The following is a 27,237-nucleotide window of genomic DNA, read 5'->3' on the forward strand; positions in this document are numbered from 1 at the left end:
CATAATATTCTAGAAAAGGCACAACTATATTGACAGAAAGAGGTAAGTTTCAGCAATGCAGGAAGGAAGGGATTAACTGTAAAAGGGAACAAAGGGTCACCTGGGTGATGAAAATGTTCTGTATCTTGATTGAGATAGTTGTTACACAAGTGTAATGTTTCAAAACTCATCAAGTTATACAGGTAAAATGGCTGAATTTTATTGTATCTAATTTTAGCTTAATCCAACTGATTTTTAAAAAGAAAAAGATCAAAATCTTTTCCTCTCCCTTCTCATTTCTTGCTACTTTATCAGGAGGCTTTAGAACAATTTCCTTTCTAATTTCCCTCCACTCATTGCCCCCAGATCACCTAATGATTAACCACCTCCTTCCAAGCAGCAGAAAAAGACACTATATTTTTCTTTCCTTTCAACTGCTAGATTATATTTTCAGAGACTAAATGGTTCATCACTGAGCCAAAGAAGTCCAGGGGGCCAGAAACTGCGACGAGAAAATCGGGGGTGGGGATGGTTGAATGGGGGAAATTTGAGACCTGGGCCTAAGGGCTGAGAGTCCTTAGAAAGTGTGATAGAAACAGCTCTGTGCTGGAGATGCAGACCCAGCCCCCACGCTATGCTCACCTTTGGGAGGGTCAGGTCACGGTAAACAAGGCTCCTACACCTGCCTTATTTATTTTACTGAACTGTGGGGGATTCATATTCAAGTAAGACTTGAATATGAAACTACCTTGAGAGAAACATAATAAACTCTGCACAAATGCAAAATCTTATAATGAATATTACTGATGATATTAGTCTCTGCTACTGAGAAACTCAGCAACCACAATTCTCTTGCAAATAGAGCCCCACCAGGATGCCATCTTGACTTTCTTCTTTCTGGTCCCTGTTTTCTTCTCCAGGCCTGGGGGCTGTGGAGGGAGAGGTAGATCTCCTTTGCTCACTGGTGCCATCTACCACTGCACAGTCTTCCACAGAGAGCTTTGGGAAGATCTTAATAAGGCAAGCAATTACAGCTGTTCCAGAAGCCGGGGCAAAAGGCTATAGAAAACATTGGCCTGTTGGTACGCAGACCCAGGTTGGCCAACCAGCTTCAGTGTTCTGCCCCAAGCCTGCCAGAGGATGTAATCTCCACAGGGACCTCCTGCTGTCCAGGACCTGCTTCCCTTTGATTCTCTGCTCCCTTTCCTTTGGGGGAGCTTTGAAGGTCTTCTAGTCCATGCCTCTGCCATCAAGGAAAAGAAGGATAACAGAGTCCTAGGGAAACAGTGACCTGCCTCTTTATTATTCAGTGAGGTTTTTCCTGAAAACACACTGTACGTTTTTCAGATGTTCATACAAAGAGTATGAATTTGGTCTTGCAGTGACCCAGTGTTTTTTCTCTTGTACTCCAAAGAGCCCCAGTGCCCCACCGGCTGCTGCAGGGACCATATTAAGGTTAAGAGGAAAATGGAGAAGGCAGAGCATAGAACCTTCCATTCAACTAACACAGCTCTGATTTGGTTAGTTTTCTGTCTTAGGGATATCTGTTAGGTTTAATTTTGAAAAAAATAGGTTTCCTTTTTTAAGAAACAGTTGAGAAAAAACATGCTTCTAACCCGAAGCCCTCCTGCTGCAACTACTGAAGCCAGCTCTGCCGGTCCAGTGTGCTGGCCTTAGAGAGGCGCTGCCTGCCCCTCCCTGCAAGGGCCCGCCGGAGTCCTCCTTTCGGTGAAGCCTGCAGGAATCCTTCCTGAGGAATCCTACCTAACTGCACTTATACAACAGGACTTCTTTAAAGGACTATATAAGGACGAAATGAGTTAAAACACTTCTAAAGCTCTTACAACAGAACACGGCTTAATACATGGTAGGTGTCATGAATGTGTCCTACTTCTGATGCCTTTGATCTCAAGGAAGAGGTGTTTACCTTCTCTCCAAGCCCTATCGATCTTTATCCCCTTTCCTCCCGCACTGGTCTTCAATGTCATTACTTTCATAGGCCCTTTTTCTTCAGCATATAAACATGCTCAAATCTCTCATCCTAAAACCATGATTATTCCCTACAACTCTGCTCCCCTGGTTACAACTCTCTTTCTTTCCACAGTCTTCCAAAAAAAGTTGTCTGCTTGTGTGAGCTTCCTTTCACCTTGATCTTTTGCCAACTTGCTGTCATCTGGGTTCTTCCCCCAGAAGCCTAGCAGAATTTAATCTAGGGAGGTCCCTAGTGATCTCTTAGTTGCCCAATCTAAGAACTTCTCAGTGTCTAACTGATTTCACTTTTCTGTAGTATACGTTGGCCCAAATCTCCTATTTGAAACACTCCCCTCCCTTGACTTTCAGAGAAGTGATCTGCCCCGGTTTTCCTAGTACTTTTTTTGCATGGTGATGAGAGGAAATCAGCCTCCATGCTGGGAGGAGGCCCAAATGACTCCATGGAGAGGGGTGCATGGAAAGGAACCAACAGCCAGCCCCAGCTTGACAGCTGCTTGATGACCATCCTGATAACGAACCTCCAGCCTCCAAGCCCCTCTAGCAGATACGATGCAGAACAGAAAAAAGCTGTCCCCAATAAGCTCTGCCAAAACTACAGATTTCTGAGCAAAACGGAGATGTGTCTTGTTCTTCTGAGTTTTGAGGCAGCTCTCACAGCATGTTGGTTATCTGCCTCTGGTCCTAGGAGTACGCCTGCATGTAGCGGAGAGGGAGCCACGGAGTACTTTGGGGAAGGAATTTCATGGAGGCCCTTTCTCGAACCACAGGAGAGAGCACAGTTTCACGGAGAGGCAGTAGGCCTTCCCAGATCTAAGGATCTAGGAAGACCTGCATGGCATCCTTGCCTTTCCAAGAGACGACTGTGGAATCACAGGCCGATTGTCTGATCTTCTTCAGCCTTGGTCTCCTGAACTGTAAAAGGGAGGTCACACAAGAAATGACCTCATCAGGTTGTTGCGAAGGTCAAACAAGATACCTGTGTTCTGCTTAGCACAATACCTAGCACAGAGTAGGTACACACACACAAAAATGCCTGTACTAGGCCGTGCACTGATATGGGGTAGGCAGGAGCTGTCTGGAGTTCAACGTCCATCTTTGCTATTTTTCTGTTATATCTTTGCCTGCCTGAGCCTCAGTTTCCTTACCTATAAAATAGGATACTGAAAGCATCTATCTCAAAGGCTTATTGTGATGGGTAAATGAGCTAACAGATCTAAAATGCTTAGATCTGAGCCTGGTCCAATTCGTATGCCCTCACTGTCCCAGACCCGATGACTGCACACTCCAAAGCCTCACAGTGTTATGGGGACAGCAAAGCCTGTATCCATACCACCATGTTATGATTAGGAAACAGGCTAAAGGTGATGGCCATCTCAGCCTGTGATCCCAGGCTTCTCCGAAATCCAGACATCCAGAATCTGCCCAGCCTTCAGAGTCCAGTGCCAAAGACATTTCTCCCATAAAGCCTTCCCTTGTTTGTTTTGTGCTCACCCCCAACCCTGCTGGCCTCTGCCCAGCCTAGGCGGGAAGTGCCCCCCCGAGCTCCTTCAGCAGCTTCCCTGAGACACATTTACTGGATGTGGAATGCAACATCTATTTTTTCCACGCTGTATCACTGATATACATGTTGTATCTCCCTATACTAGAATGAGTTTTCCAGAGCCATGCCTGTGACCAATTCATCCTACATCCAGTACAGAACATAGCCTGGCACATGGCTTAGAGCAGAAATGGTTTGTTGACTGAATGTGTGAATAAATCCCCATTCCTAAGGGGGCTGGAGAGAAAGAGGGGATTAAGCATGCACATATATGAAACATGCACATGCCTGGAAACAAACGCACAATACATGCTAGAAACACAGACCTACTCACCAGTATCAACACACGCTCAAGGCAGTATAACATCTCTATAGTTAATCCTCATTTCACAGATGAGGACGCTCAGAGAGTCTAAGATATTTGCTCAATATCACAGCCTCGGCATCTACTTGACAGTCCTGGGGGAGCTTAACTCAGAATAGGAAACCCAGTCTGTAACTTGAGCATGCCAGGGGGCCCTAGCTTCCTTTTCGGCCATGCTCACCCTGCCACTCAGCCCAGCCCCAGAACAGTGAGAGCTTCCTGTCAGTCCTCGAGCTCCATGCCACTCTCTCTCTTCCTGCCCAGTAGGGTGGCACTGTCAGAAATGCCAGAGCCATTTAGTTGCCCAGTTCGGGGCCTAGTTCTCTGAACTCCAGCAGACTTTGCAGGGAGCCAAGAGGGCTCCTACTGCCAGGCGTGGCAGCACAGCATGAATTGCAGAGCTGGGCCTGTGGCCATATCCTGCCAGCTTCCCTCACAAGAGATCTCTGCATTACCTGGCAGATGGGTGCCTGGCAGCTGGACAAAGCCAGCTTGAGAGGACGGATGAAGGCCATTGGGCCTCTGTCAGGCTCTGAGGCTGCTCCGTACCAAGTCCCGTCTCACAGCGCCAGGGTAGCATGCCTCCACAGCGTTCCTAATCCCCGCTGAGTCAGCGTGGGCACGCGGTGTTTCTCCAGGAATGGTGAAGGCAAGTCCTGACCAATAGCAACACTGCGTTTATGCATGTTTCTGATTTAAAAAACAGTTCTGAACATCCTGAGAGTAATCCCATGGAAAAATATTATACTAATGATAATTAATGTCATTATTATTATTAATGCCATTTGAGGCTAAGGGAGGTTTGACAACCTCCCGAGGACTCACAGCTCTGACGTCTTTTGCTGCACACTGCTTCTGGCATCCATTCTCACGGCACCCCTTGACCCCAGGCATCTGCAGAGGAGGTGGCCTCTGGGCTGTGAGTGGAAGAGCCTTGATCTTGCCCTTCATAGCACAGTCAGACTCTTGAAGTTTTTTTTTTTTTTTTTTGAGATGGAGTCTGGCTCTGTCGCCCAGGCTGGAGTGCAGTGGCCGGATCTCAGCTCACTGCAAGCTCCGCCTCCCGGGTTTACGCCATTCTCCTGCCTCAACCTCCCGAGTAGCTGGGACTATAGGCGCCTGCCACCTCGCCCGGCTTTTTTTGTATTTTTTAGTAGAGACGGGGTTTCATGGTGTTAGCCAGGGTGGTCTCGATCTCCTGACCTCGTGATCCGCCCGTCTCGGCCTCCCAAAGTGCTGGGATTACAGGCTTGAGCCACCGCGCCCGGCCGACTCTTGAAGTTTGACAGAAACATCAAAACCTACCCAGCCAATCCCCAATCCCAGAGCTTCAACCGACCTTCTAGCATAGACTGCTCAGGTACCCCCATCACATACCCACAAAAACAGCTGTTTGCTTCTGGTGAATCTGCTAAACCCAAATACTCAACATATTCACACACATCTGCTTGGATGCACAAAGATATGTACACACAACGTACACCTGTACCTCTTGGTGGACACACGCATACACGCATGCTTCACTTCATGCACTCACTCAGAGCTCTTACAACAATGCACATAGGTCCTAAATAAACTCCCCAAACCTGCGCACACAACATCCTGGATTTGTAAATGCATAGACACATACACACATACGTATTCTCACACACAACCCTGCCTGTGCACACGTGCGCATGCATACAGGCGCACATGCAGAGCTGAGAACAAGGATGTTTTGTCCACGATGTGAACCCTCCTGACAATATGGACCAGGCAGGGATGCGATGTCCCATGGGGACATGTAAACCATTCATCTTGTAGCTACACGTGGGTGATACTCTGCCAGTCATCAAGCCCAGTCCTGCCAGGCTGGGCACTGAGATGAGTGGGCCACGGGCCAAATTCAGAGCTGCAGCAACATGAACAACTGTCCTATGGGCATGACGCCACCAGCCTTTCTGTTCCTGAACAATGGTCTCTGTCCCAGATTAGGCTTTGCACTTCCCACAGCCCAGGGGACTCCTCTTAGAGTGAGGACAGCTATGCCAGGGTGTCAGAGGCTCACACACGAATCCCGAAGATGCCACTTTAGCTGTGTGACCTTGGGTGGATCACCTTAACCTCTTTGAGCCTCAGTTACTGCCTCTGTGAAGCAGGGATTGTAATTCCTTCCCATCAGCATCATGTGGATAAATGAGATAACAAATACACAGAAATGTCGAGCACACAGCAGAAATCAGGTACATGGATGTTGAAAGGAAGGTTGGATAAATGAATGCATACCAAATGAGTGTGCACTGCACTCCAGGGCTTCCTGCTGAACTGCTCTCCCTTCTCTGCCCTCGAACCCCTAGGCTCTGTTTTCTGTTGTGGATCACATCATTCCACTGCTCAAAGGCCCCCCCCAACCTTGCCTTCCCATCAACCTCCTTCCCCACAAACTCCCTCAGAAGGCCCACTGTGACGCCATGTCCTCTCCCTGTCTTTCTCCTCCCTCTTGCTTCCCTCTGGCCCCCCCTTCCCTTCCTCTGTTCTTTGAATGCATGCTTTTCTTTCAGCCCCACGGCCTTCATATGGAATGCTTTCCCCTGAGGTCTTCACATGCTTGGTTTTCTTTCATCTCTCTGCTCAGATGCCATCCCCTAAGTGAGGACTTCTCTTCAGAGCTATCCTCCCCCAAGCCACCCCCGTATTTTTCTTCTAGTCCTTGGGAATTTCTGTTATACGCATGTGAATTTTCTTGTTAAATATCTGCCTTCTCCTCTTGAATGGGAGCTCCACGGCGGCAGGGGCTTTGTTTGACTTGTTCACTGCGAATCCCTGAGCCTACAGCAGAGCCTGACATGCCACAGGTGCTCAACAAATACTTGTAAAACGAATGCAAACATATGACTCTTGCCCTTGAGGAACCTCAACAAAATTTCCCATCCCTAAATGACAATGCCACGCTCAGCTCCCCTCCTCTCCACTCTCCTGTACAGCCCAGCTCATCACATTTTAATTTTCTCCCTAGCCTCAGCCAGCCTAATTACTCACAGCACCGGTGTGAACGCTGGTGTATGCGATGGTAAGTGAGTGTGCCCAGGCTGACATATCCTAATGGTTTTCTAGCAGGGAGCTGCGTCAGAACCTCCTGAGAGCCTCGTTGCAAGCATTTGTGGCTGTCTTCTTTCCCCTAGCCCCTGCTGAACAACAGTCTCTAGCACTGAGGCTGGGCCATGTGGATTTGGAAAAAACTTCTCCTGGGGATTTGGATGCATGTTACTGCAGTTGTCTGCGGGGTGGCCATGGAGAGCAGAGGCTGGCAGCACTGCCTGCCAGGGTCACACTGGCTGAGGGTGAATCTGCACAAGCAACCTCGTGTTGCCTGGAATGCAGAATGGAGCCCAGCTCAGAAAGGTGCTATTAGGACACGTTGAGAGAAAGTTTGTAAAGTGCTTCATAGCGTGCCTCACTCATAGTCAGCGTTCGCTTTCGTTAAATGATGGCTTTCCTCCGGGAGTGATGCAGTCATTCTCAGTTTCCCTACAGGAGTTAGGACAGGGCCTTTGCCATGGTGGACGGTCAGCACGTGTAGTTAGCTGACATGCTGCTGAAGCATACTATCACTTCTCCCATCTTAAAGAACAATCCTTTCTCTTGAACCCACTTCGTCCCTCCAGCTGTCACCCCATTTCTTTGCTTCTCTTTATAGCAAAACTCATCAGCGTTTTCTACACTCACTTTCTGTAATTCCTCCCATTCTGGCATCTTTTACACATTTTATTAGGGAAATTTCAAACATATATCTTGCCAGTCTTCTATTTCCCAACTTTTTTGCTACAGTATTATAAAGCAAGCCCCAGAAATATCATGTCACCCACAATGTATCCCTCTAATAGGTAAGAACTTAAAAAAAAATACGAGTATCTTCATCATTCCTAACTAAATTAACAATTCTCTAACATCACCTAATACTTCATCTATGTTCAAATTCCCCTGTCTTAAAAATGTCTAGTTCCAATTGCTTTGTCTAAATCAAGCCTGATCAAGGGTCCACATGTTCTATTTGGTTGATTTGTCTCTCAAGTCTCTTCTCCCTTCTCTCTCAAACCCACTAATCAAGCCTCCAAATCCACTGCACTCCCAAGACCATGCTTTTCAAGGTCACCAATTATCTGAATGTTGCTAAAGCTAATGGACAATTCTCAGTCTGCATCCTCCACGTTTCAGCAGTTGTGGAAACGCTCTTTGCCAGAACACTACATGCTTCTCCTGGCTGTTCTCCTTCCTCTGGGTGCTCCCTCTCAGCTCCCATGCCCACCTGTTAGCATTGTGTGCACTGCAGATCTGCCTTGGGCCTCTTTTGTCTTCTGTTCTCACCCCTTGGTAGCGTGGCCCAGTCTCAAGGCTTTAAAAGCATCCCAAAGTTACACCTCCAGCCCATTCGAAATGCCTACTGCACATCTCCTCTCAAATATCTAAGAGCTGTCTCAAACGCCATCTGTCAAATGCTCAAACCCTCCTCATCCCCCATGGACTTCTCCATCCCATCCTTCTAATAACTTTGGCCCCAAACCTTGAACTCATCCTCAGCTCCTCTTTGTCTCACACCCCACACCGATCCCTCAGGAAGCACTGTTGTTTTGGCTACAGATTATACTTTCATTGCTACTACCCTGGTCCAAGCTACTAGCATCTCTTACCTGGGCTGTGTGACAACCTTCTACCTGAACTCCCTGCTTCTGTCTTTCTTTCCTCTTCAGTCTATTCTCAAACAAGCATCCAAAGTTCCTTTTAAGCACCCTCTGCTCAAAGGCATCCACTGGTTCCTAGTTTTTCTGAAGGTAAAAGCCAAACAATTCCTAATAGACTCCAATGCCCTCAACAAGAAACAGTGGCATTTTTGGCAGGAAAAGTCTTCACTGTGTGGTCTGTCCCATGCACTGAAGGATGTTTGACGTGGCCCTTACCCACTGCATGCCATAGAGCAAACACCTCCCTCACCCAAGCCCCACCAGTTATTGTGGCAACTAAAATGTCCCCACACATTTCCAAATGCTCCCTGGTGGACCTGGAAATCCCAGCTGAGAATCTCTTACAAGATCTGCTATACCCCTGCACCGTCCTACCCTCCCATACCCCACCAGTCTCTCCGACTTTGCCTCAGATGCCTCTCCCTGTGCTCTCTGGGCCCTTGTCTTACTTGAACAACCTGGCAGGGTACCACCTTGGCCTCTATGCTAGCTGTTCGTTCTGCCAGGGACGCCCATCCCCAGACAGCCGCAGAACTCCCTCCCTCCCCTCCTTCAGGACCTTGCTCAGGTGCTCTCTCCCCAGGGTACCCAGTTTGAAAGTGCAGATTGCTTTACTCCGGCTCTCTTCTCTGCTTTTTCTCCGGAGCACTTATCCCATCAGATGCACTGTAAGTTTTCACTAATGACCTTGTTTGTCTGTAAGCTTCATGAAGGAATTTGGGAGTTTTTTTGTTCACTGCTATACCCCAGGGCCTAGAATAGTAACTGGCACACAGCAGACAATATTTGTTAAGTGAAAGGAAGAATACGGATGCCAAGAAAATATATACTTACAGAGAGAAGGAAACAAGCTTTTCTAAGCCACAAGAATAAAGAATTAATTTTGTTCTTAGCAAGGACTGGTGTGTGCTCAGCCTGGGGTGGAAAGTAAGGGGCAAGGCTCTAAGAACATCTATTTATTTATCAGATCGGTTCGGGAAGGCTTCCTGAAATTGGTGGGGTTACAGGACTCACCTTCAGCTGGTTTTGAGCCAGATGATAGCACCCTGATGGTTCCCCCAAGCTTGATGACTGCTGACAACAAAGGGAGCCCGGGAAACAAAAGCGAGCCAAGCTGGAGTTTTCAGACTGAGAAGCACACCCACGGAGTCGTATTTGGGCCGCACCTGACCCATGTCTGTAAGAGGCTGCAGCAGCACGTCAGCCTGAGGGGCAAGTTCAAATGGAGCTGCACAATAATACCTGCTTCCTCCCCTCTCTGGCCCTGGGAAAGCCCACCTTAAATAATTACTTGCCTTCCAAAACTCTCAGCAGACAGCAAAAAGGACCTAGCTTCACAGCCACACAGTGGAATATTTTGCAGCTATTAAAAAAGAATGCGGCAGCTCTTTTTATATTTAATAAGGAAAGATCACTAAGATGCATTATTAAGGAACAAAACTCATGGTGCAGAACAGCGCATAGCATACTAGTATCTCTGTAAAAAGAAATACACATTTTGCTTGAATGTACATATAGCTGGAAAGACATTGTTTGGATGAACGGAGGCAAGATGGTGCACTTCCGGGTTCTTCATCCCCCCCCCCCAACTTTTCCCGCGGGCGCGAAAATGCAGCCGGCGACCCGGGAAGGTGCAGACCAACTAGGCATGCGCCAGGTGATGTCAATCCGAAGAGACCAAGATTTACCTGGTCGCACCTGCGGAACGCCCCCTGACACGCCGGTGCCCCGCCTATTGCCCTCCCACTCCTAGAAAAGCCGCTCCGGACGAATACCACGCACGGACTTCCCAGCTTCCCCACTGCGGTGGGGACTGTCGGAACTCCCTCCGAGAGCTCCACGGGCGACTCTGGGGGCCTCATTTGCCGGAGGCCGACAGACCTCTCCTTACCCACCTTCTTCCCCTGAAGCTAGGTGACCAAATAAACTTGCAGTTTTGCTCCTACACTTGCCTAGTTGCTGGTTCTTTTGTGCCCGCTCTGGTGGTCTTAGAAAAACAAATCAGTTGGTGCCGAACCCGGGAGGAGACCCCTCCTCAGGGCCCCCAGGGTCTGGGGAGCCTCCTCCTCCTCCTCGTTCCACGCCACAGACGGACCAGGACCTGAGACCCGCTTCCCTCACTCTCACGGCCTCTCTGGGGTAAGTGCCCTTGTCTCCTCTTTACCTCCCTCGGCCAAAATCCTGCGCAGGTCCGAGGTCCATTTGGAGCTCTTCCCCACACCTTAGGTGACCAAAATAAACTTGCAGTTTTGCTCCTACACTTGCCTACTCGCTGGTTCTTTTGTGCCCACTCTGGTGGTCTTAGAAAAACAAATCAGACATGAGAAATAATAGTGGTTGCTGGAAGGTGTAGGGGCGGGGAGGAATTTGAGTGGTTAGGAAACAAGAATGGGGGAGATGCTTTTCACTGCAAACTCTTTTCTTTTAAATCTTGTACTAGGTCAATGTATTATCTATTTGAAAAGAGTGAATCAAACGACTCTGGAGGCTGAATTGGGAAGATTGCCTGAGGCCAGGAGTTCGAGACCAGCCTGGGCAACACAGGGAGACCTCCATCTCTACAAAAACAAACAAAAAAATGAGTCAGGTGTCACGATGCATGCCTGTAGTCCTAGCTACTTGGGAGACGGAGGTGGGAGGATCACTTGACCCCAAGAGTTCGAGGCTGCAGAGAGCAGTGACTGTGCCACTGTACTCCAGTCTGGGTGACAGAGTCACCATCTCTTAAAAAAAGGAAATGGTGAATTACATTAAAAGCAAATTATATTAGCAATTTTGTGTGTAAGTTAAAAGCCACTTGCACAAGTAGAGGTGGCTAGAAGCCAGAGTCCTTCAAGTGAAAGAGCCTGAGGCTTTAGCTGACCTCATGTGTGCTAGGTCCCATCTATGGCTGGGGCGGAGAAAGCCAGTGGGTCCCTAGCCACCATCCAAAGCTAGGCAGGGAGTGAGGGAGGGCCTCCCTGTGCCCAAAGCTGGTCTGGCCACAGCCCCTGCACTGCAGGGCTCACTCTCAGCTCCTGTGCTCTGGGAGAGCAGTGATCCAGGTGAGGCAGAGCCACCCGCAGAGCCATGAGGAGCAGGAAGTGCCAGCATCAGGTGCGATCTCCTGAAAGTAGACGGGGGAGGGGCGTCAGTGGACCCGAAGGCAAGGGAAGGGAAGGATGGCTATCTGCCTTCAAATATTCAGGGAAGTCAAACAGGGAAGGAGTACTGTTCAGAACCCGTTAGAAGACGCGGGGTCAGGGTGAGGAGTGGTGAGGCCTCTCACCTTCATAAAGCACTTTCTGCCACTAGAAAGGCCCCAGAATAACAGCAACTACCACGCGTTGAGCCCTCACTGAGTGCCAGGCACTTGGCTTGCCTGACGCTTTACAGGCATTACCCCTGAATTTTCCTAGCAATCCCAGGAGGGCGGTACTATTCGTATTCCTTAGTTCAGGAACGGGAAACGCGAGGCTGTCACTGCTTGAGATCACACAGCTAGTAAACGACCGAACCGAGATTCAAACCCAGGGCCCTATCGGAACTATTCTGCTGCACCGTAGGCTGAGAAGACGACCTACACCCCTGGGAATTCTAAGACTGTGATTCGATAAAATACAAATATAAACATGCCAAGGCTAAGATAAGGCTGGGAGTTTTAAATGTATTTTTTTGCCGAGGTGTCTTGGGTACAAGGAAGACCAGGAAAGGTGGATTCTGAGTAGAATTTGAACCTGGGTGTCACCGTCCTCATCCCCGACCCCTCCTAGCCGCCCCCGCCTCAATGTCCCCTTCTTCTCCAAGGGAGTCTACTCACACCATCACACTAGCCTGGACTGTGGCCCACGGAGGCCGAGGAGGGGCGCACATCCAGCGTCCAGCAGCCAGCCCGAAGGCCGGGGGAGCCCCCGGGCCCCGTTGCTCCCCGGGTTGGCGGCAGCACGAGCAGCAGCGGCGGCGGGCGGTGCCGAAGCCTCGAAGCCCCTTCCGCGCCCCCTCGGGCTGGGAACGCGGGAGGCGGCGGCGCCCTGCGCGGGGAGGCCCCGGACGCCGTGGGCTGGCGGCTGTGCGCAGCCAGGCTGCGTGGGCGTGGGGGCGGGCGTGGGGGGTGCGGGGCGCGGGGGCGCCACGGCGCTGGGAGGCGGGGGCACCCGGGCGGCGCTTCCCTCAGCGGGTGACTCAGCAGCCGCCTTCCTCAGCCGGGCGGGGCGGGGGCGGGGCGGCGGGGGGCGCGCGGCTTTCCCGCGCCGGGGTGCGGGTCCTCGCCGCCGCCCCCGCGAGGAAGTGCGAGGCTGGACGCTGGGAGGGGGCGCGTGGGCCGGGAGATTCCTTCTCGTCTGCCTGCTGCTAGCCAGCCCGCCCACGCAGCCGAGAGCCCGACTCCATGTTCCGTCCCCACGGAGGAGCCCTGGGAGCGCGCACAGAGGAAAGGCTTTTCCCAGGCTGGCCCGGCCAAGGTCGGGGGCGGAGGGACTGAGGGACACCCCAGCGAGGCCGGCTGCACCCGAGTCCTCCCCTCCTGCTGCTCCCGGGTTTTACGCATGCATGGTCGGAGGAGGCCGCCTGCAGATTTCTAGGGTCTTAGATGTGGAAGTCCTTGCAGAATTTACCTCATTCTGCCCCAAGGCCCCCGGGCGTCTGCCATCTTTTGTTCTTGAAAGGGAGAGAGCCCCCTATCCTGAGCCAGCTGGAGCGCTCTTTCTGTGGCTCTCGTCATTTAGAAGCCTTTTTTCATATCTAAGCTCGGTCCTTCCTGCTGCGGTAGCCCCCAGACAGCTCTGCTTTGCCGGCCTTGGCGACCTGGTAGAAGGGGGAAGAGGGAGGCCCAAAAATGTCCCCATTGAGCAGGAGGGGAAATCGAGGTCCAGAGAAGGGGAGGGATTTGCCTCAAGCTTATAGTTGGGGGTGTGTGAAAAAGGTGCTGACCTCAGTACTCAGGAGTTCTGGCTTCTGGGTCAGAGTCCAGCTGCTTGAAAAGATAATATTCCTCCCTGGTGCTGCCCAGCGCAGTGCCTCTACCTGTCTCTGGAAATCCCTTTGGCCTTCTCTGATGGGTTCTTATCATGCGTTAAGTAGCACCAAGAATGTCAGAGATGCCAGATGATGCCCATTTGGAAGCATCCAGGGTAAAGACCAGGCTATGCACAGGAAGCACAGAGGCTAGACCCAAACAGGAAATTCCCACCCGCTTTGCAGAGTTTTTGTTGCTGCTGTTTTTAAATAATCATTGGTTGATTTGATGCATTGAATGAAAATTGTGGTAGACAGGAATCATTCATCAAGGAAGAAATTGTGGAACTCCCTTGTCTCTCTGCCTGCGATGGGGAGTGCATTCCTGATTGGAGGCAAGTGGTTGGCTGGTTTGACCTGATGCATCCCAAGTCCTGAGAGATCATTGGCGCCAGGCCCTGGCCTCAGCTAGGCGGAGATATCCTGCAGGGAAAATCACACGACAGCTTTCTGTGTGTCTCGCCGCCCTGTACCTGAGCTTCCAAACACTATACCTCCATAGAATTCCAGTGACACGGCCCCTGTACCTGTCGCCTTCCACACAGCCTTCTTCCCAGGAGCTCAGTCCTCGGGGACCTGGTCTCCTGCATGCTCCAGACAGAGTGGGCATGGAGACGCGGTAGATTTGCCCCATTTTACAGAGGGGAAGACCCAGGAGGACCTGGCTAGCCAATGGAGATGAAACACTTCACGCAGAGAAAGGAAAAGGAACCGGGAGTGCTGATGGTGTGACCAGGCCAGGGTTCACTGGGAGATACTGAGATAAAGCTAGGCTGATCTTTGCTGTGAAGCCTGTGCATCTTTAGTATAGTGTGGGTTGTCCTCCAGCTCCCCCAGCCCAAGTCAGTAACACACAGTTGTCCATGCAGAGTCATGCCCACTCAGGTCCACAAACGCCTCCACGCCACTTGCTCACCCTCTTGTCACAGTATTGACACTTCCCTGAACAGAGCTGATCCTGCCTGATTGAGAAATAGGAGTAAGGGGCCTGGAACCTGGGTGCTGCTGGTTCATGATCCCAGAATCCAGCTCTTCCCGCTCTTTTCCCCCAGAGATATGGCCACAATGCAAGCCTCCTTTCCCTCCTGCCTTCTTAGGCCCGTTGCCCATTTCTCACTCCACCTGCTGACAGGGCCGTGCTTGTGTGTGTGCACACGCATGTGTGATGAAACTCTCTCTGCAGAGTTTACGTTCTTAATGCAGCTTCCTGGGCTGACAGACTGGTCAGAGGCTGGGGGCAGAAGGAGGAGAGGGCTCTCCTTGCTCATAGCTAGGATTGGGGTCGGTTCTGTTTATTGCCAGGGGCAGTACTGCCCTCACCTCTCATCCCTCTCACACCCCAACCAGCCTGAAGAGCTTGAAGAGCTGAGCCTCTGAGTCCAGCTTTCCACATGGGCTCAGCCGCAGGACAGTGAGCTGTGCTGTTGGGCCCAAGCACAGGGGTCCTCCCTTCTGCCCAACTCTTCCTCAGCCCCGATACCACAACCCACCTCCACTCAACAATCTATGAGCCTGCCTGGGCCCTACAGATGGAGAGTTTATTTATTCAACCAGTATTTATCATGCACCTTCTAGGTGTTGAGTTTGACTCTCATCTCCTATCCCCTTCAGGCTCGTGCGACACCAACCTCTGCTGCCTGCCAGCTCTTCCTGCCCACATCTTCCTGCCCCATAGCAAACCCCAACAGAGTCATGTGACATTTCACCATCCAAAAAATTATTTTAAGATCCTAGAAAGGAGCAAACAAGTTTATCACACATCATCATGCTCTTTAACTTCTTGCTTTATGACTTCCACACGTGAAGTTCACTGGGAAAGTATCCCTTCCACAGCCCAAAGACTTACTATTCCATGACAAGTCAGTGGAAGTGCCCTGTGTCCCTCCCCTTTCCTTATCAGGGCCAAACAAGGCAATTCCAATTCTCTGCAAAATTTAGTTGAGCTAAAAATACATTTAGACTCTGAACTGCCTCCCTCATGAGCCCTTCAGCTCCTTAGCACTCTCCTTCCCTGGCCCTTAGTTAACCAGTGCTACCACAGTACCCTCCCCTCTTACCAAACCCTGCTCTGGGAAATTGCTCAAATAAACTCTTTCCACTCAAGTCTGAAAGGCTGATAAGGCTACATGTGTTGATTTTTCCCCCTTCCTAGGAAAATTTGCATTTAAACAAGGAGGATAACCTTCAAGTGCCCAAAGTCATCTCTGGCTGTGGAATTATTAGCATAGTTGAGATATTCTGGAAGGCCGAGGGACCTCCCTGGGGTTACGGGACTAGCTGTAAGTTTAGCCTCCCCACCCGTGAAGCAGCCCTGACTGGCTCTTTTGGTCCATCATCACATAATGTTGAGAGCAGTGGATGAAGAGTTAAGAGAATCTGAGCTCTAAACCTAGTTCTGCCACTAACTAGTTTGGAAGCAACAGTCACTTTCTTCTCAGGCCTTAGTTTTCTCATTTGCCAAATGAGAGTTTGAACAGGTTACCTGGAAGAATCCTTCTAGCTCTGATATTTGGTTAACTCCCCAAAGGGGCTAGGAGACCCTGGCCCAGCTCCTAAAAACCTCTAGGCCCTGAAGCTGTGGCTTAGAGGGAATGGTCTGATGCCAGCACAGAGCATGGGGCCCTTCTCTGGGCAGGGACTTGGACAGGCTGCCCACATGACCTCTGTCCATAGCAGCCTACCTGCCAGGGAGAAAAGGTGCTGCTCAGCACACACACACATCTTGAAGAGTGACATAACCCTCCCAGATCCCTTATTCCAACCAAAGAGCAACAACTAAATAGTCTGCCCTCCACTCCCACCCCAGCACACACACACACCAGCAGCCTTTGCCTATGGTAGCCTCATAGTCACAGACACCCTGGGAGAGAATTTTAGAAGGCCACCATCTTTTCTTTTTCATTTGTTTTCATTTTCCTGGAAGATATGTCATGTAAGAAAAGTCTTTTAGAGAAGAAAACCCACAAACGCCCATCGGGCTTCTTAGTCCCTCCCTGCTGTTCTTTTCAGCTTTCTGACCTCATAGTCCTGAAGAGATACAGGTCTACCTTCCATCCCTAGGAAGGAGGAACTTGGAGAAATTGATTCAGCCTCCATTCCGAAGAAGTGGGAAGCACTTCCTGGGTTCAGATGCCATTTTCTCACTCTCCACTTTTGTCGTTGGCGAGTTGGTGTACCTTCTCCTAGATGAGACTGTCATTTTCCTAATTAGGAAATGGGGTGATTGCTTTTACCATGGGGCATCAGGTGATAACTCAGATCTCTTTGATATACTTAAGAGAAGTGCAAATAATCTTAAAATGCAAGAGAAGAGGTTTTAGTTGGGCTTAAAGAAGCCTTTGCCAGCTGGGAAGTTGTGAGGCAGCATTACAAATAACAGAGGGATGATGGATTTGTGCTGCTGGTTGCTTTTCAAGGTAAGCTCAACATTCCTGTGTCTGGAATGGCTTGAGTGCATATGGGCCAGAGTTAGAATGTAAATGAGAAAAGAGCATATGTAGAAAGGTGGCCTGGCAGTGTAGAAGAAACCCTGACCCTGCATTCTGGTCTGTCACTGTCATCTGACAATGGGTGAACCTCTTATCTTTCTGGGACCCCGGTTTCTTTTTCTTCTTCTTTTTCTTTTTTTGGGAGGATGGAGTCTCGCTCTGTCACCCAGACTGGAGTGCAATGGCACAATCTCAGCTCACTGCCAACCTCAGCCTCCTGGATTCAAGTGATTCTCCTGCCTCAGCCTCCCCAGTAGCTGGGACTACTATGGGCCACCATCCCTGGCTAATTTTGTATTTTTAGTAGAGACAGGGTTTCACCATGTTGGCCAGGCTGGTCTCAAACTCCTGACCTCAACTGATCTGCCCATCTTGGTTTCTTTATCTGTAGAAACACTGCAATGTGTTGAGCACTTACTATGTGCCCCAAACAGTACTAAATAAATGATATGTAATTTTTAAAACTTTACAACAAGTCTTTAAGGTGGATATTTTCCTCATTTTATAAGTGGAAAAACAGAGGCCAAAAGAAAGTAAACAGTGAAGGCGAGGTCTCACAGCTGTGGAGGTACCAAGATTTCTCCCCAGTTGTGCCTGACCGAAGCTCATGTTCTCAAGTACCTCGATCTTGAACCCATGTGATCCAGTGGTTACCTGAAATTCCTTTCAGCCTGAAAGATTTAGCTTTGCCCTTGCCTGACTCCTGATTCCCTTTCTTTTTTGCTTTTCTTTTTTTTTTTTTTTAGACGGAGTTCCACTCTGTTGCCCAGGCTGGAGTGCAGCCGCACGATCTCGGCTCACTGCAAGCTCTGTCTCCTGGGATCACGCCATTCTCCTGCCTCAGCCTCCTGAGTAGCTGGGACTACAGGAGCCCACCACCATGCACAGCTAACTTTTTTTTTTTTTTTTTACTTGAGACGGGGTTTCACCATGTTAGCCAGGATGGTCTCCATCTCCCAAACTCGTGACCAACCTGCGTCGGCCTCCCCAAGTGCTGGGATTACAGACGTGAACCACCACACCCGGCCCTGATTCCCTTTCTTTTTGTTAATGCCCTCATTGACTGAAATAAAGATGACCACTCCTTTCTTCCATGGAAATAAGCAACCCTTTGGAGCCTTTGTGGGAACCTGCACTTTGTGCTTTTCCAGAAGCAGAGGAGGAAGTTGCTGCAGTGACCCAGGCCTTGGAAACCCTGCCAGATGGCCTCACATTTGAGAATCTGCTAGGTGCAGTGAGTGTGTCCTCAGGGCCTCTTACTAAGAACTCGTTACTAAGCTGCTGTTGCCCTGTGCCCAGGGCCACTGAGACATGCTTAGGCTCCAGTGAAAAAAAAACTGTTCAGGCTTTCCAACAAGGCAGCTTGTCTAAAAATCTTTACATGGGATGGAAATTCAGGAGTTGAGTCTCTTTCCAGATTGCTAGCCCAGATGTTTGTCCCAGCCCTTCCCTCTTTTTCAATGTTACCCTCCCTTCCATTCCCTCTCCATCCAGCCCTGACCCCGGCTGCCTTTTCTCATAAGTGACCTTTGAAACTCAGGCTGCACAGAGATTTGCTGAATCAGCGGGACCAACTGTTGTTTCTCTTGCTTGGTTTTGGGCCAGCGGGAAAATGTGCCAGGATGCCTTTGTGAGGACCTATGGCATTCGCTGTGTGGGTCTGGGGGGAGATGGGGAGTGAAGGAAGAGGGAGCTGGTGTGGAACACTGCATGGAGGCTAGTAAGGAGGAGTGAGACAATCAGGGTTCCCAGAGACCAGGGGGTGACTTGCTTCTCTTAAATGCATTATTTTTGGATGAAAAGAAGGGAAGAGCAGTGACCTAGGCCCTCAGAAAGGCAAAGGGCAGCAAATCTTTGCAAGTGGCCACTCTATGCCAGCTTCTAGATATAAACAAAAAGATGCACACTCCCTCCTCCCGGTGAGCCTTCATCCTGGCCCCATTTCTTAGACTAGAAACTATCTCTCCCTTCTGGGGATAGGGGAAGAACAAGAGGACAGGCAGATTGATGAGCATGGGCCATACGATGCCTCCTCAGCAACCAGGCCTTCTGGGCACAAGGTAAACAAGGTCCCTGTGTGTTTAGACTGTCCTCACCTAGTGACAGGGTTTAGCCCTTTGGGGAGGGGCTTAGGATGAGTGGGGAGCTGTAGCATTAGAGGCTAGAATGAAATGGACATGCAAAATAGGTACTTCACGGATTGAATTTTCTGCTTCTGTTTCCTTTCCAGCTGTCCTTGCCTCTTACTATTCTGACATAAACCTTTGACTTCAATGAAGAAAACCTGCTCTTTGGCTCTTAACATGATTTGTATACTCACCTTTTTTACCTTGTGCTGTTCTGATAGAGGATTGCTCTAGGCAGCTGCAATATGCTTACACTTGTTTAGATGTTTCTAGATACGTTCTCATTTATTTTGAGCCAGGACCATTTGCTTCTTTCCAATCTTTCCACAACACTGAGTGCAGGGTTTTGAATAGACTGGACACTTGATACATCTAGTTGACTGATAGACCTTCACACTTTCTTAATAGCTTCCAGGATGGGTCAGTCATGAGCGATCATCTTCAAGCAACTCTGACTCAATAGGAGCAGAGACCCCAGTTCCCATCAGCATCTTAGACAAATCAGGCTAAAAACACATCCAGAACTCTTCAAGCCATCCCAGCCTCCAGTCAGTATGAGAACAGGGAGCTCAAAAGATACTCAAGATTGATTTCATGCTTAAAGGATGAGGGTAGAGAGAAAAGAGATTTCCCTGTGTAGCTTAAGTGGAAGAAGGATAGAAGGAAGAGAAGATGGGAGAGAGAAAGTGTTTGAGGGAGAGGTAGAAGGGGAGAAGAGAAGGAAAGAAAAAGGGAGGAAAGTAGTGAGGGAGAGGAGGGATGTGAAAGGAAGAAGCAATGTAACAGAGAGAAGACAGGAGTTGTGGAGCCCTTCAGACTTCCTAGTCACATTGAGGTGGGGATTTGGAGTAGGAGCTGAATTTGAATTGGGATGCAAGAATTTATCCTCCAGCAATCATCTGCCTGTGGCCTTGGAGACATGGACAAGCCCTGTCATCCATGGACAGTAAATGCATGACTGGTAGGTGGGCAAATGTGCTCAGAAGCCACTGAAGCCAGCAGCTTCAGATGAGTTCATGTGCTTCCATGGCAAGAGGATTTGTCAAGTCAAGTTGAGGTCCTGGCACCAACCAGGAAAGGGATAATAATAAATTCTGTAGATGTCGTGAGCCTTGATTGAAAAAATAAAGAGGAGCAAGCTATATTTGCTGCTTTCATTAAGAGGCAAAAGCAGTGGGGGTCAGAGCTTAGCAAGAATCAAGAAGCATGCAGAGAAAGAATTTTAACCCTTCAAATGTTTTCCTTCCATAATATCTCTGCATTCACTCACCCACACATTGCTGCCTTTTTGGACTGACCTCCAAGACCACTACCTTTGTGTCTCCCTCAGCTGAAGGAGGGAGAGAGGCCAGATTATGTATTAATGCAGATAAGATGGCAATTAAATGATTCATTATTTTTCAATCCCAGTTCTCTATGGCTTCTGCCTCTCCTGGAATTGGGTAGGAAGAGGAGTTCTGGGGATAAAAGTCAAACTGTGTGAGGATATAATGCATCTATCAGAGTGCGTGGCCCTGGAAACCCTCACCCACTCTTCAGCCACCTCACTGGGGCCGCGTTCTCACTGAAATGAGGCCAGAGGAGGAATGAGGGAAGATTCACAGGAAACCCATGTTCGGAAGACCCACTGTGCCATCTCTTCCTCCCGCTTCAGCACTCCCAGTAGAGAACCAGTTCTGCAGGGAGCTCCCCAGGAGCAATACCAGGGAGGGGGCTGCTGGCTCTGCTCTCCTCCTCCTGACCTCTCCCTATCCATGGAGATCTCTCTCTGCCTGCTGGCTCCATCTTGTCTCTCATCATGGACAACTATGGGCAGAGGAGAACAAACATACAAAACAGGCCATGGGCAGAAAGCAGGGTAGAACCAAACATGTCATTAGCAATGGTGATTCCTTCCTGAGGCTCTGTGGGGAAATTTGGGTTGAAGTTGGGCCACTGTGGGGAAAGAAATGAGTGGTGCAGAAGATATTCAACCAGCCAAGATTACCATGTTTTCACATTCAAGGAAAGAGAGCTACAGGGAGGAGGGGAGGCAGGCACATCTGTGGTCTCTATGTTTCTGGGTGTGCAGGCTTGGGGAGCAGGAGAAAAAGCTGGAGGATCTGGAGAAAGTAAGGTGCTACTGTTAAGTGCCTGGGGCAAATTTCTAAGTGAAGGATTCCAATAACTTCCACTCTGCCCCACCATGCTAATTATTTCTTATTTTTGTTCTGCTCCTTTGGGAAGCAAAAGCAGGACAAGTGAGAAGGAAAGATGAGGATGTCACAGTTCCTCTCCAGAATTGACATATGGGGCTGGACAGGAGCCCAGATGATTCCTAAACCCCAGGATTCCTAGCAGGGCCAACTGAATGAAAGGGTTTGGGTTCCATAGGCCACTCTGAAGGCCATGGCAATGTCTTTGTCCAAGAAAAATAATCTTTCCTCAACTCTTCTTGGCCACACAGTGCCCTGAAGAGATGCAAAGAAAGTGGAGATGCGGTGGGAGAGAAAGGAGACACCAAAAGTCATGAGGAGAGAAATCATAATGACCAGGTAGCTGTGGTTGCCCTCAGGGAAGGGGACTGGAAAAATTCATCCCCTTATGTGGGGGAGAAGATCGCTTAGTATCTTGGAACAATGTTGCCTTTTGCTGAGCCTTGGGCATTGAGGGAAAACTGACTTTCTGCTTTTTATGCCAGATAAGGAAAAATAAAAATAAAAATGAATTTTAAGCCTTCAAATGTTTTCCTGAGGGAAGTACAAAGGGGTTTTGAAGGAGTTGGGGTAGAAAACTGTGCCTTCTTGGGACTTGAATCAAATGTTTTAAATCTGCCAAGCCAGATCATGTTAGACCTTCACCTCCTAGATCCCGTGGTTTTGATCAACATACTCTGTGAGCTACCCTGGCCTAACCCAACTTCTCTAACTCTACCACAGATGGGAAGAGAAAATGAGTTTTGAAGGATTACAGCAAATATTCACAAGCATCTCCCAGACTTAATGCAACTGGATGAAGATGAGATTCTCAGCTCTACTTTCCCCCTCCGCATTCCCTTTAGCATCACCATCGTCAGGGTCGGGTGCTGACCACGTATATTTTCCCTTGAACTGTTCTTTATTTAGTTCTCCGTCACTTGTCTAATCAGAGAAAAGAAGCTGACATGGCCACAGCCTTTCCAGTACAGAGGAGAAAACATCTCGGACACTTTCACATCTTCTTCCCATATTCCTATTTCACGGACCTCGTGAGTGAAGAAAGAGCTTGAAGTCCTAGGAACTGAGAGGTTAACATTTCTCTCAGGACCCAAGACAGTATTTCAGTGATCACCAGATAACCAGGGAAAATAGGGTTTGCAGTTGCTGGCCTTAGCAGGGAGATTTAAACGGGCATGACATCTGAATACCAACTCCATCTGCCAACTGTCCCTCATGTCATTGTTCCCTTTCAACAATGGCCAAACACCTCGTATGAAAAACCCTCCTTGAGTTGGAAGAAAAAGCTGTAGCCAGACTGAGCCCTCAAACCATGCCTGAGTCCTCCACTGGTTTGATGGGATATTCCCTTACACCCCTTCGGCTCTGCGGGAATTCAGAACAAGGGTGCCCACTCAGGTCAGAGAAGAGAAAGCTTCCCCAAATGAGCCACTCCTAGCTGTGACTCCCACTTCACCAGCTAAAGAGCCACATTTTCTCTTCCTCTGCCTGCAGCTCCCGGTTTCCCACATCACTCCTGCTTTTCAGGTTTGTCCCTGGCCTCCTGAATGCCCCTCTACCCTGGTCCTACTCTTCCTGGGCCCCAGCCTTTTCAAAGCTCTTCACATGCCTCTTTCCAAGTCTTCAGCTTTTCTCGCATCTCAGTCTCCATTCAAATACTTTTACTACCCAAACTTCCTTCCAAATTTTTTCTCACTTAAAAAGATTCCTTCAATGGTTCTCTTTTCTACAGTTTAATCTTCACTCGAACTTCATCCCAGCCTAACCCCCTTTAAATGCTCTCAGTTTCCATTATCACCAATCACTTAACACCCACCTCCTTCCTCCTTTGCCCCTACTAATTGTCTGGTTACTCCTTTTTCCTCCAACATTCCCCAAAATCTTCTCAAGCACGGATATCGTTCCCTCATTTACCCAAAATCTCCTTTACACACTCCTGGTCCCTTCAGGCCACATCACTCCCGTCCTTTAGACTCCTACGCACCCAACGTCCGCGTCTCTCCCGCACACCCACTTGCTTCCCTTGCTCCCACCACAACAGAGCCCATCTCCTCTCCCCGCTCACTCAGGTCTCCTGCTCAGGACGCCCTTGCCGAGGGCGGAGGGGGATTTGTGCTGAAGGAGGGCTCCGGCAGCAGCGCAGCAACTCGGGGGACGCTCCTTCTCCTTGTCAGTCACGGCGCCCTGTGTCCCCAGATGCTTGTGGGGCGACTGAGGTGTGTGAGCCCTGCTGCCAGGGCCCCGCTGAGGCTGCTCCAGGAGCTGTCCGTGGTGCTGAAGCGACGGCAGCTCGGGCGCGGGCTGCGGCGCGGCTGCTGAGCGCTGTCCCTGGTCCTGGAGAGGTTCCTGGGCCCTGGCGGCGGCGGGGGAAGCGGCGGCCGGAGCGGCCGGCAGCGGGGCCGATGACGGGGGGACCAGCCCGGGCGGAGGCTGGGCTTGCAGCAGCTGCTGGTGCTCCCACAGGCTGCGGTTCTCAGCGCTCAGCTCGTCCAGCCGCCGCTCCAGCTCGTCGATACGCTCTCGCTGGGTGTGGATGAGGCTCTGCTGGTTCTGCACGATGGCCGTGAGCTCCTTGAGGTAGAGCACGGCACGCACCGGGTTCTCCAGCAGGCTCTCCATGCCGCCCGCCGCCGCCTGCGCCCTGCCTGCGCCTGGGCGGGGAGCGCGAGGGCGCGGGAGCCCAACAGCCCAGTAGTCGGCTCGCCTCTCTCTCCCACCGGCCCAGCCTCCCTCCCCCCGCCGGCGCCGCGTCACCGCCACCCCGACCTTCACACCCGCATCGCGGGGCGGGGCGGCGGCGCAAGGCCCCACCCCCACCCCACCCTCTACCTCCAGGCCTCCCCAGCTCCCTGCCTCTTGGCGTCGTAGGAGGCTCTGCTGCCTGCAGGGCAGAGAGGAGAGGGAGGAGGCCAGCGAGAGGGAGCCTGTGTCGGGGCGTGGGAGGAAAGCAAGATAACGCAGGCGACCCGAAAAGGACGGTGAATCTGACTGGCCAGACTGGAAAGTAGGCGCAGGGGAAGCAGCGATACTGGGAAGGTGCGGTGGGACCTGTAGGAGAAGAGAAACAGAAAAGAAAGGAAGAGAAGGGGAGAGGCTGTCAGAGAGGAAGCAGAAAAAGGGAAGGTGGAGCAAAGAAGAGAAATGTGCTGGAGGAGAGGAAGGCATGGGGCCCTGAAGGGACGTGCATTCTTTTTTCCCAGGACTAGGCCTTCCAGAGGCTGGGGTTCATCTAGCTACCCGCTGAGGAGAGGCCACCCTCGCCTCTTTTGCTCGCAGCAATCTGTTCTGCGGGGGAATTCCCTGGAACCCAAGGATCCTGGGGCTCTAAGGGACCCTAAAGAGCATCTGGTCCTGCTCCTTCCTTCATCCATGACTAAACTTGGGATGGGAAGGCTGTTCATGCTGGGTTTTTTCTGGGAGTGAGACCTAAAGACAATTTTGGCAGTTCCTGATAGAAACACTAAATAAACCAGATCCTCTGTGGCAAGGAGCTAACGCTTCCAGAAGCTTCTGAATAGATCATTCTATTTGACAAACAAATGCACACTATTACCAAACACTGGGCTAGATGGTGGTAAGAGAAGCATGACTAGAATGGAATCTTAGGCTTTTTGAAGCTTATAAATAAGTGGGTGAAATTGGTTTTATATATTATATATAAAATATATATAAATTATAAATAATTAACTTTGACGTATGGTGGTGGTGGTGAGTAATCAGGTAGAGGTTTGCCCAGAGTGCTATAGGAGCCAGCAGCTTGGAGATCCAGGAAGGCTTCTTGGAGGAAGTGACCCTTGATGTGGGAAGGGTTTTCCAGAAAGGGAAGGCAGCATGAGGAAAAGCTCAGAGACATTAATCAGCATTGATTGAATCATTCATTACTGTCTACAATAATCACATGTAAAACACCCACTAGGTGCAAAGTAATGTACCAGAATCTATGCAAGCCACATCTAGCATAGAAAATAAGTTATCGTTTCTATAATCAAGTTGATTCCAATCTCATAGAGTAGATATGCCATGCATATGAATAAGTAAAACACAAGTCAAGATTTCTGTAAGAGCTCTTCAAGCCAAGGGCCATAGAGTTCAGGGGAGGGAGAGGATTCATTTGCCTGTGTTGATCTGATAAGTTCTGACAGAGGTGTTCTTCACGTTGGGCCATGAAGAATGGGAAATATTTCAACAGGTAGACAGAGCAGGGGGCCAGAGATGAGAAAGATGCATCAGGCAGCAGGGAAAAAACTAATGAATGCAAATAGAGCACTTGGTTTAAATTAATTCGGCAGGGAAATGACCCTTTCTTTTTCTTTTATTTTCTTTTCCTTTTTTTTTTTTTCTTTCAGACAGGGTCTTATCTGTCACCCAGGCTGGGGTGCAGTGGCAGGAACATAGCTTACTCCATCCTTGACCTCCTGGGATCAAGCAATCCTCTAGCCTCAGCTTCCTGAGTAGGTGGGACTACAGATGCATACCAACATGCCCAGTGAAGGAAATGAGTTGTTCTTTCCTCTTTTATAGGAATGGGATGGAAAGAAGGAAGGGCTATGGTTGCTCTTCACATGTTTGTTGTTGTGCTGTTCCGTTCTTCACACACATGTCCATCAGGCTCCCTATCAACCTTCCATTCCTCCAGGGTAGGCATATTTATGGGTACCATGTGCCCAGTGAGCTGGGCCACCCCCCTCCACCACGTGGTGCCAGACTTGAATGACCTTATGAGAACGAACTTGTGCTCTGCAAATATATTGGTTTATCTGCATTTGTGATGTGTTTTTATTTTGCTTTTCTCCCATTTATCTGCCTAGCAAACTTCCTTTTGTAAAGAATGAATAAAGGAAGCTTATCCACAGCTGAGCTCATGGTTAGGGGAAACAGCACACAGGAGGATGCTTTGGTAGTGACCAGCATTCCAGCTAAAGAATGGAGGTTGGGGGATGAAACAAGGGCGCACAAAAACTAAAACTATTTTTTTCTGAATTTTCTTTGTTTGCCTAGTTGATTTGCTGTCCAAGAATTGGGTGCTTGGACAGCAAATTAGAGGCCAATACGATAAGTGAAACAGCCTGCAGCGTAATTATCCATTGGGATTGTTGAAAATGCAGATTTCTGGGCCCTATGTCAGTCCTGCTGTATTGGAATCACTAGGAATGGGGACCAATAATTTTTATTTTAAAAACTTTTCCTCATTAGAAAAACAACTTTGTTGACTATAATTTATATCCAATGATATGCTCCCATTTTAAGTGCACAGTTCAATGAATTTTGACAAATATTCATGCCCTATTTTAGTCAGTTCCTCTCATCCTCAGCTCCAGTTAACCACTGACTTGCTGTCTGCCAATATATGTTAGTTTTGTCTGCTGTGGAATTTCACATAAAAATTGTACAGTATACACCACTTCGTGTCTTTCTTTTTAAACTTTTTATTATTTTAAAAATTACTATGATTATTTTTATTTTAATTGTTTCTGGGGGAACAGGTGGTGTTTGGTTCCATAGATAAATTCTTGTGTGGTGATTTCTGAGATTTTGGTGCACCCATTACCTGAGCAGTGGACACTGTACCTAATGTGTAGTCTATTATCTCTTACCCCACTCCCTTCTCCCAAGTCTCCAAAGTCCGTTGCATCATTCTTAAGGCTTTGAGTCCTCATAGCTTAGCTCCCACTTATCTGTGAAAACATATGATATTTGGTTTTCCATTCCTGAATTACTTCACTTAGAATAATGATCTCCCACTCCATCCACATAGCTGCCAATGCCACTTTTTCATTCCTTTTAAAATCCACTCATTGATTGATGGGCATTTGGGCTGGTTCCATATTTTTGCAATTGTGAAT

At 49.3% G+C, this 27,237-nt stretch overlaps 1 protein-coding gene across 10 annotated transcripts in view; it reads right to left on the reverse strand.

The window, feature by feature from the left end:
• IQSEC3 (IQ motif and Sec7 domain ArfGEF 3) overlaps positions 1 to 24,144 on the reverse strand; it is a 112,799-nt gene extending 88,655 nt beyond the window's left edge. For 9 of the 10 annotated variants that reach the window (XR_004440118.1, XM_033223350.1, XM_033223349.1 and 6 more), the window contains exon 1: positions 23,460 to 24,144. Coding sequence is in view for 9 of the 10 variants with exons in the window: in XM_033223350.1 (XP_033079241.1) it covers positions 23,460 to 24,013 (554 nt within the window). In the remaining variant the exon portion in view is untranslated. Of the gene's footprint in view, positions 1 to 12,392; positions 12,708 to 23,459 lie in introns of those variants that run through there. The other variant, XM_033223356.1, reaches the window with a different exon arrangement.
• Positions 24,145 to 27,237: the final 3,093 nt, after the last annotated feature.

Source organism: Trachypithecus francoisi, unplaced genomic scaffold, assembly GCF_009764315.1.
Source record: "Trachypithecus francoisi isolate TF-2019V2 unplaced genomic scaffold, Tfra_2.0 Lachesis_group11, whole genome shotgun sequence".
Lineage (NCBI taxonomy): Eukaryota > Metazoa > Chordata > Mammalia > Primates > Cercopithecidae > Trachypithecus > Trachypithecus francoisi.